Below are 10296 nucleotides of genomic sequence, written 5' to 3'. Positions count from 1 at the left end.
TATGGTGGGGTCTATAGCACCAAAAGAATTCGTCCAAAGTAAGCTAACGGTTCCCCCCACTAAGATGACCCCAGAGGATTTTAGCCCCTATGAATATCCTCCAAGCATCTAGGGCAATTTGGCTGACGGATAAACCAAGGAAAATTGCCAACTGACGATGTAGCGCCGTCAAAGGCAATCTCAATCTAGCCGCGAACATGACGTCATACATGCCGGTGTCCGCGGTCTTCCCAGAGTAGCACATTTCATACTTGCCAGGCAGACGGATTGGAATGTTATCAGGGATTTGGTAACGATCCCTTAAGTTATTAAAAATTTTGGTCGTCATCGTCGGCTTAAAATCATTGACGGTCCATATTGCAGGAAGGATGAAGGGACGGTTATGACCGTCCCCCAGGCCTCCTGAACTCTCCCCCACAGAAGCTCCCCCGTCACTTTCATCTTCATCTTCGTCATCTTCTCCCTCGAACTCCCCTTCATTCTCTCCTTTACCCTTATCGTACTCATCCTCATCTCCCTCTCTTTCCTCTACTTCCTCTCTGTCAAAGTCTTCCTCCTCGTCAAAAGGAGAATGGGCCGATGGTTCCCTCTCTGACAACCAGGACAAGCCCTCATCGGGCCCATAACCTAATGGGAAGACTTCGTCGCAGCCCGCTCCCTTATGGACTAATGACGATTGCTTACTCGTCGCTTCACTATCTCCTGACATCTATTCACCTACAAGCAACAGAGGTATTCTAAGAACCTAGTTAATGAGTGTTTCTATAGAAGTAACAACCAACTAGAAAAACAGAAATAAAAAAGGAATGAAAAAGAGAAGAGAACTTACAAGGTTAATAGACGAGTTTGTAGAGGTGACGGGATCAGTAAGTAGACTTCAACAAAAATGACGAAATGACAACTCTCTCTCTGTCAAGATTTGCAAAGATAAAATAAGGAAAAATGAAAAGAGGTGGTGAACTATTTATAGAGCAAAGAGGCACGACAAATGAAGCAACACTTATAATTGGAAACGAGGCCAACCAGCGAGTGCCATGTGTTGCTTGGCATTTAAGCTTAAGGATGCCTACACCATTTAATGACACACTAGTCGATAAAATACCTAATTAATGGTCATAAATACTTTAATACTTCGTGGCTCATTAACCAAAGTTGACGGTACCATGAAGTAAGGGGCAACTGATAGGGATATTTTAGCCATAAATTTAATACCCCCAAAACATCGTGCAAGAAGGTCGTTGGCACCCACATACCCGTTAACTTTACAGAAACTAAAGAAAGAGTCAGGCCGACGACACCATACGGGATGACCCCACAAAGGAGACTCGACATACGTCTCTATAGGCCAACAGGAATGCTAGGATGGAGCGGATGGCTAATGGATGTGGAGAGGTTGACGGGATTAAAGAGGCCGACAGGTCTAGCCTGGCTTAACTTAACCCCCACGGATATCTATGTAAGGAAATTTCTTGTATCCCACAATTAACCCTAATCGAAGGAATCCATACAACGAAAGGATCTTGATCTTCTTTACCAAGAAACGAAGGTTAGCTCTACATCACTATAACTCTCCCCCCTCCAAAACCCTCACAAATCAAGGTACACATAATTTATCCCAACTCTGGCACTCTAGAGTTGTGAAAGTTTTCTAACTTAAATTTCGGAGGGTATTTGGCCGGTACTACACTGATATACTCTTTACAAGGTCTTCTTTATTTTTGTTTCACAGGTTATGTCTAGAACACGTGAGAACAGTGTGGCTCACTGACGATTTTTGACATAATCACTTTTCATGTTTATCTTCATCATTATTATTAGCCTTTTTCTCCAAGTCTACAGTAAATGGGCTTTTACCATAGAAGTGTGTAAGGGGACCTTGGGAAGACATTGAGTTTTGTATTATCCCTTTGATTATTATAATGAAACTTGTAAGTTTTCATTAAGAATTGTTGTAGTACTCTTTTATTCCATCGTCTTGATCGTGGCTTGATAACCCATAGATCAGAATAGAGCTGTATCGCTGACTCTTGTTTCAGAATTTATTCCACTACATCATTATGCTTAAATTGAACAAAACGAAACCAATGAATCGGTAACCTTTCGTCGTGACGAAGAGACTAAATTTTAGAGAAGTTGATTGTTTTTCAAAATTTTAAAAATAAAATAAATAATTTATTTTATCTATCCTCTGGTCTGATAGAGATAGACGAGTTGGAAGTAATGGTTGTCTCTTGGGATGAAAGTTGAAACACAAAAAATGGTCAATATCTCAGAAGCAATCTTTCAATTTATTGTCAAGGAATTTACTGATCTTGCATTGAACAAAGGGTATATGCCCTCTTGCTCAGAGCTGTGCTTAGCTGAAAATAATGGATATATTCGCCACATAGCATAGCAGTAACCAACATTTAAGACAAAAACCATATTCTTTTTCAGCTTTATTCTTGTTTTAGTGGCTCAGGCACTATAAAATGCTCATGCTGTCTTCTATGTATTATAATTGTACTTGACTATCTTTTAAGGATTCTAGAAAAAACTGATACAAATTCCTCCATTTGTGCCTCGCTGACTTCATTTTCAAGCACCAATAAAAGTGTCTTTTTTAAACTCCATGAAATTGAAAAGGGAAACACAATCAGACCTGCTTGCCATGCCATTCTCAAAATCAAATTTGGCAAAGCTACCCGGTCAAGGGTCACCTTCTAAGTTCTAAGTCAATGATTTATAAATCCTATGTGACAAGAATTACAAGCATATTCCACAAAAGTTTGGATGGCACTGAACTGCGTGCTGTTTTTGGCCTTTTTTTTTTTTTTTCTCACGGCACTATTTATGGTACCATCAAACTCAGCAAAATATGCATACCCATATATTTTTAGGTCCTACAACACTATTTACAGTTTTAAAAATTATTTTACTACAGTATTTTCAACAATAAAGTTTTAATTTTCAACAAATAAACAGTATTTAAATAGACCCTTAGCTACATATTTTATATTCTGTTGTGCCATATGCACATCCCTCCAAGAAGGTGCATGAAAAAACATATGCCCCTACAAATATATTAGCCTATCCCTTAACTCTTATAAAAGCATAAGCCGCCACTTTCCTTTTTAGGCGTGTGCTTACCTTTTTTTTTTTTTTTTAGGAAAGGCTAATGAGTGCCCTTAGGGCACTCATGAATAATCCATTTAAAAAAAGTTTTTATGAGAAATGAAAAAAAAAAAAAGTAATTAATATTTTTACAGTTTTTTTTATTTTCCATAAAAGTGGTATCAAAACCTTCCTAAAATAGATTATTAATAAGTGCCCTAAAGGCACTCGTTAGCATAATCTTTTTTTTTATTTTTAATTTTTTTTAGGAAATACATAACTTTCTTTAAGAAGAAAAGAAATTTAATACATCTTGAGCCAACAAGGGTTGGATCATGCTAAAATTTTTCTCTATCCAAGTTACAAAATTAGCAACACCCTTAGCATATTAAGCCAATTCATATGTTAGTTTGTTTGTTTGTCGCCTAACATGGCACACTTGTGCTATAAAGCTAATTTATAAAAGATTATATCTATAGTAAAAGTCATAAAAAGATTATTTTCCTATAAATTTTACTATAAATATGAAATATTAACATGGGTTCTTTCATGGTAGCCTCTAATGTTTTTAAGGGTATGATACATGGAATTATTGTTTTAAATGACATGAGTTATCAACATATAAAAGATTGTTTTGATATAAATTTTACTATATATATGAAATATTAACATGGGTTCTTTCATGGTAGCCTCTAATGTTTTTAAGGGTATGAAACACGGAATTATTGTTTTGTATGACATGAGTTATCAACAGATGTGAAAAAGTTACAATCATATATAACCATGTTACTAGTTGTCCAAAATGACAATAAATGGAAATAAAAAAACAAAAAATGCGTGTTCATGCAACATGCGAAATCCACATGAAAAAAAATATAATTAAAAGATTGATTGAATCATGGAGTTATAGTTTAATGTGACATGAAGTTATGAATGAATATAACAAAATATCCGTGAACCTGGTACTGCCTGACAAAAAATAAATGAAAATTAAAAACTCATTGAATTTGACGTGAAATAATAATGAAACAAAACCATGAAATTACTACTCAGTGTATTATTTTTTTTAATTACTACTCAGTGTAACATAACTTACTAACATATATAATAACAGTTTTGGCTTACTTTCAGTATTTTTTTTTAATTTGACATCTCTTGTTGTTTTAAATATACATTAGCAAGTGGTTATGAATTTTAATCTCTACATTTTATTTTGTTAGTAAGTGATGTGACAGTTCTTCATTAAAATAAAATAAGATTCCAATTAAAAATAAAAAAAAAGAAGTAAGCCAAAGTGCCTGACTCTATAACAAATTATAAATTATTTTCAAGTGTCATTATCTCTAAAACAAATCATAAAGATACCAGAAAATTATTCATAGTTAACACGTTGAATTGTGTTAAAAGGCATACTTACACACAATTTAATAATTTTTTTTTCACTCATTTTTGTTATATTTTAGCCCGACCCTTTATAATGAAATTAAATTTCTATCTCCTACACTGGTTATATGGCCTCTAAAACAATTGATCTTGAAAGTGTAAGAGGGAAAACAGTTATTATTCCACTCCCAACCTCTGACAAAAGTTAAGAATACCAATTGGACCACCTATGTAACCCATGGCAACATAGCCTCAATAGGGCTGCATTCGTCTTAAGATCCAGTGAACCACCATGTCTTCAACAAATAAAAATTAAAAAGATTAATTATGCAAATTTAAGAATCCCCAAACTCATCCAAGAACCTAGTTAGGTTTTTGCTATTGTCATTGACAGGTTTACCCAACTACAAGTACAACTGAATGGCAATAATCATGCATCATTTTCAGCTTAAAGGCTAAAACCAATAGCTTTAACATTTTTTCATATACCTATATCCTCATAGATGGACACAATTCTCAGCTTGAGGATAACTTTATATATGGCTCATCTCCCATTTTGTACCATTAGTTCTAAAAGCATTGCCCAACCCCAATGCATTGAAGAGACAGACAAATTCTGCTCAATCGCAGCTCAGCTTAAGATAAGTTAAAAATACCAGTCTCTCTTAGGCAAATATTAAGAATTACAGAAGCTAGGCTAGATAAACCATATTCAAAAAGTTAAGGAGTGACGCACAGTTTAGCAAACTTCAAAACTCTCATTTTTCCATCTTCACATTGTCATTGGAGGCACTTCTTCCTGTGTTCATGCTGGTAAAAAGTACACATGAATAAAAGTTAAGGCGTGCATATCATGAAGAAAACATAAGAAACCATGCTTCAAAGTATTCTTACCTCAAATGTGGCGTAAGTATAAGGTTGTGCTCTAGATTCCTTAGAAGCACAGCTTCTGACCGCTCTCTTCCCGAAATGCATGTTTGGAGAGAGCCACTGTCCTTTAGATTCGATGCTTGTGTATTAAAGGGAAGTGATACTGATGCTGGGGCTGGGGCTCCCATGTCAATTTCTTTCAACAAACAAACACATTTCAGACACCCAAAAAGTTTACATGTCAGACCAAGGGCTTAAGAATACTGCAAGCATGAAAATATATGTCACCCCTTGGATCTAGCTCCTATATGCAGCAAGCATATCTTTCAACTACACAAAAGAAATGAGACCTGGAGACCCACCTACTGGATTGGTATCGGGATGGTTCACAATTGATTGCTGATGCCGCAAAATGTCTTCCCTGCAAAGATCCTTCACATTTAACAAATGTAAGATGGCTAGCATCATTTCCCTGATCACATGCTTTATTCAAGGAGGTTTTAACTTACCTCAGATGAGGTGTGCAGTTGAAAGGGTCCTAAATGAGCCTGAATAGGCCCAAATGAGGTTTCTGAATTTATTATATTTGACATATTAGATATTGATGGCTGGTTTGATGCAGTGCATTGGTTGGGTAGAGTGAATGCATCATGCATTGGGGTTTCTTTGTTCAAAGGATTTGTGCCTGTCATGTCCAAATGCAGGGGCCTATATTCCTCACCAAAGTCCATTCTCATCTGGGAGAACTGAATGGGCGGCAGTGCTCCCGGTAAGCACATAGGATGCAAACTCAACCCATTTCTCATTGATAACATCTGAAATGTGAATCACAATGAAAACAAATTAGAAAATTAACTCAGTATGTTGTCAACAGCATGTTTGTTTTGGCATTTCTATGCAGAGGAACAAGCCTTAACTAAGATATTCAAGGTAAGAAACAAAAAAGCACCTAACTCAAACAGAATTAGGGCTCAGCAATTAGGCATACATATCTTTTGATACAACTCCACAGAATTGGGAGCCTGGTGCACTGGGGTACAACCTTTTTCCCAATAGCTTCCTCTGATCATTTTTTAACACAGATTTCTCAGTTGGCTTCAGTTATTGTAAAATTGGAAAAACTGCATAATGCATAAATAACTTCCAGATGTAATTGTTGATATTTTTTAAAATGAAGAAAAAAATATTTTGGTGTAGAAATCTGCAAGTTATTGAAAGGACTATGTTGGACATATCACAAAGCCTAAAAAATTCAATCTATCTACGCTTCAGATGGAAATAGGTGGCAGGACTAGGAAGCAGCTGTACTCAGCTTACGAGAGGAAGATAATTAAGTGCTATGCCAACAGGGCTGAAATAGGGAGTCAGAGTTTGTAATACTGCAATTGGATGTAAGGATTCATTGTCTGAGATTTCATCACTTTCAAAGTTGATCATCAATTGACTACATCATCCAACCTAGCAAGGGGCAATAGCCTGGATGTTGTCCTTATCAACCCTCTGAAGAAATTGGTACAGATAATTAAAAATTTATTACCAAGAGAGAGGGATGGAATGCAAGAGCTTCTCACATTGACTCCATTCTTTCAGCTTCAACAAAAACTCTTTGAAAACGATTAGCTCCCAGTCTTTCCAGTTCAAGTAAGGAGATTTGAGAGTGATGAAGACTTGAATATTGCCAGGTTAAACGCTTATTTTCTTTAGCAGATGTCCTTAATGCTATTGGAAACTTTTAAAGTTATAAAAAAACTGAGCAGTGAGTCTCTGTGACAGTGCGACCCGTTTCACTTGTATACGGGTTCTTTTATGCCCTTCTAAGGGCGTAAGCACATAAATCATGTCACTTGTGTTGTTGTATGACTTATTTCGACTAATGGTTCAGATACTGCAAAAGACCTACAAATTGATATGGTTGTTGAATTGTCAAGTCACAATTAACACACTTACCCCCAACCCACCCCGCCCTGCCCCCAGGGCAATTGCGGAGAGCACAACAGTTGAGTACCACGAATGGAAAATTTTTCACAAGTTACTGAAGTGGAATGTTATATATACTGGGTACAACCTTTTTACTAAAGTATTAAGTTTTGATTGAGGAACATCACTTTCACATTGGTCTACCTTTAACACCACTTTGTACCACTCGCAACAGGCCATGTCAATAGATTGTGAAAAGTTTTGTATAACTGGATTTATTGGCACCACAAAAATACGTCACAAAATTTTTTATTTAAAAAAAAAAAAAAGGATAAAATATATTAATTAACAAAGGTGCTACAGGGCCACAGGCTTACAGCATTCACAGTTCTCATGGTACAGTTACCCTCTGTATCTGAGGCAAAAGAAATTTGCATCCTCCCCGGAAGGTTGTAAAATCTTCTAGCATCACTCTTATAATTTGAAGCCTTTGCGATCAGATTACTTTTTTTTTTCCCATAAAAATCTTGGATTATGACCCTTACATTAAGAAAGTTACAAAGAAAATTTTCCACTACAAAATTATATGAAATGGGTTGCAAACCGGTATGCACCAATTCACATATGTGCTCAACATTAAATTATAAGATATCCATGAAATAATAAGAAGGCTAGAAAGACAATATGAATCCTCTTGTTGCCAAAAAATGCAAGTTTTAGAGAAAGCGCCACAAACCTGTACTTGGAGCTGAAGCTGCTTTAGGTATTCAATAGCTTCATCAAGCATCGAAGCCTTGTCTGTCTGCCGACATTTAAAAAATGAAGAAAAAAATCAATCCTAATAAATTGGAACCAATCAAACTTTGTAAAGACCAAAGTTGGAAGCGTATGTATTTGTGTACCTTATTCGAATTTGGAATCAGATTTTGCAATGCCTTCATTTTCTCATTAATCCTGCTCCTCCTCCTCTGCCCAACAACCCCACACATAAAAACCCAAAAAAATAAACATAGGGAAAATGAACAAAATTAAAACTACACCCTATCTTACGTATCAAAAAAAAAAAAAAAACCTACACCCTATCACAAATTTAAAAGTTTTTTTTTTTTTTTTTTTTTTTTTTTGCTCAAAATGCAAGACAACCTTTTCAGACATATTATGAACTTCTGCAGCTCTGCTTCTCTTTGATGAACCACGAGGATAAACTGGTTTGTCAGGCACATCTTCCACCAACGCTTCAAGACCCTCCTGCGCTCAGAAATCACCATTGGCTTAGAACAAAAATTAATTTTAGTTCACTGTCTGATAGCAGAGGAACCCAAGTAAAGTTCTATATATAACACTTTGAGATTTATGATCTCTTGGTTAAAATTTCTACAAACTAAAAACGTTGGCCAACTATAAAAATTTTGAGCTATACACTTTTCCCGGGTCCCAAAATATAAAAAAGAACAAGAATTTCTAATTCCTTTGCCTTTCACATATTTTCTCAGAGACCAAACGGAGGACTAACCGAAATGCAAACTCCATCATCACGACAACATGGTATTCCTAGAAAGTTGAGAAACTCTACAAAACCCAATTAAAATAACACGCAAAACACATGTTTAAGCGATCAAAGAGTCAACTTTTTTCTTTTCCTCAAGCCCGCCAAAGAAAGAGACACATCAAATTTTTTCTGAGCAACCAAACAAAAAACAGACAGACAGACAGAAAGCTCCAAACTTTAAGAAGTACAAAGTAAAGTACTATACCTCGCTTTCACAATCATACTCATCAGTCTCATTCTCACTCGCTCCTCCAAGTGAAGAGGTTGACACATTGGAGAGGAAAACACCACCATAGCCAGCGCTGACACCACTTAGAGACTCAACGGCCGAGATCCCATCTTGGAGAAGAGCTGATCGGCAAGTACGGTCAGGATTTATATTCGATGTCCCTTGTTTAACTGTGTTGGCCATGAGAGAAGATGATGAAGAAGGAGATGAACGAAGAAGGATTTGATGAAGAAAAAGCGAGATTTCATCTGGAGCACTTGCAGAAGTTGAAGGAAGCTGCTGAAGCTGAGGCTGAGGAGCTGAAGTTGAAGACGAACAGGAAGACTTTTTGTCATACTCGTACATATCCCCCATTATTACTTTACAGAGAGATAGAGAGAGAAAATTGCTTATGGTTATGGGTTATGGGCTTGTTTCAGTTTTTTGCTTTATTGGGTTTGTTGCATCTGTTGCGTGTCTTTATAGAACCAAAGTGATGTAGTACTTCGGCTTTGAAACTGAGAGAGAGAGAGAGAGAGAGAGAGAGTTTGTACTGTGTATGACTTAGGAAATTGTGGGCGGGGTTATAGTTTACAATTGAAAATGATGAGAGGCAAAAACCACGCGCCATTAGAGAGGGTGAGGAAAGAGAAGGAGTGTTGGAGATTCGAACCAAAATTCTGACAGTGCTCTTTTATGGGATGGAATGGATGCTTGGGTCTGAGGTTGGGACTGTCAAAATGTTAAAAAAACAAAACTGAAGATTATTAAAAATGATTACATAGGTAAACAATTAACAAAAGCAAATTTGAGAACACAATCAATCATATAATTTTTTCCATTACTTTTCCATAACTTATCATGAGTCGAATTATGAACAGTAAAAGTGTGAATCCAAACGAGACCACTGTTTTTTATTTTTCTTTTATTTTCACAAGTTTATGATGCGGTGCTATAAAAATTGTGTAATTATTTATGGTCTTCTTTGTTAACAAAAGCTCTGATTGCTTTTTTGTCAGAAGAGTCCACTCCCATGTCGCACGTGATGCCACAACCAGCATTTTTTGCTGTGCCAGTACTCTTTATTCTTTAACTACATTTTTTGAGGTTTGACCCTTCCTCAGCAATCCGTACCATTTTCTAACTATGTTTACATCGTCATAAAGAGTATTTGCTTCATATTTTCATGGAATCCGTACTAAATAAAGAGATTTTTGTTCCAAGTTTGAAATTGATGGGCGGGTTCTGGTTTGTTGAGTTTGGTATTTTTTTTTTT

At 36.2% G+C, this 10296-nt stretch overlaps 1 protein-coding gene across 4 annotated transcripts; it reads right to left on the bottom strand.

Moving 5' to 3' along the window:
• Nucleotides 1–4827: 4827 nt before the first annotated feature.
• LOC111988791 (transcription factor SPATULA) lies at nt 4828–9696 on the bottom strand. Of its 4 annotated transcripts, XM_065764293.1 has the most exons (8): nt 9018–9674; nt 8407–8511; nt 8166–8231; nt 8000–8065; nt 5856–6161; nt 5709–5778; nt 5371–5542; nt 4828–5286 (listed from the first exon to the last, which is right to left on the bottom strand). In XM_065764293.1, the coding sequence occupies exons 1-8, from the start codon at nt 9393–9395 to the stop codon at nt 5235–5237; spliced, it is 1215 nt and encodes a 404-aa protein (XP_065620365.1). In that variant the 5' UTR covers nt 9396–9674; the 3' UTR covers nt 4828–5234. The 4 variants fall into 4 exon arrangements, with proteins under 4 accessions (XP_065620365.1, XP_065620367.1, XP_065620366.1 ...); XM_065764295.1 differs by lacking the exon at nt 4828–5286 and having other exon boundaries at nt 5434–5609; nt 5709–5767; nt 9018–9696; XM_065764294.1 differs by lacking the exon at nt 4828–5286 and having other exon boundaries at nt 5434–5609; nt 9018–9688.
• Nucleotides 9697–10296: the final 600 nt, after the last annotated feature.

The sequence above is a fragment of the Quercus suber genome, unplaced genomic scaffold, assembly GCF_002906115.3.
Source record: "Quercus suber isolate HL8 unplaced genomic scaffold, Cork oak 2.0 scaffold_549, whole genome shotgun sequence".
In the NCBI taxonomy this organism is placed as follows: domain Eukaryota; kingdom Viridiplantae; phylum Streptophyta; class Magnoliopsida; order Fagales; family Fagaceae; genus Quercus; species Quercus suber.
The sequence above is the reverse complement of the archived record's forward strand: the minus strand, read 5'-3'. Positions and strand labels throughout refer to the sequence as shown.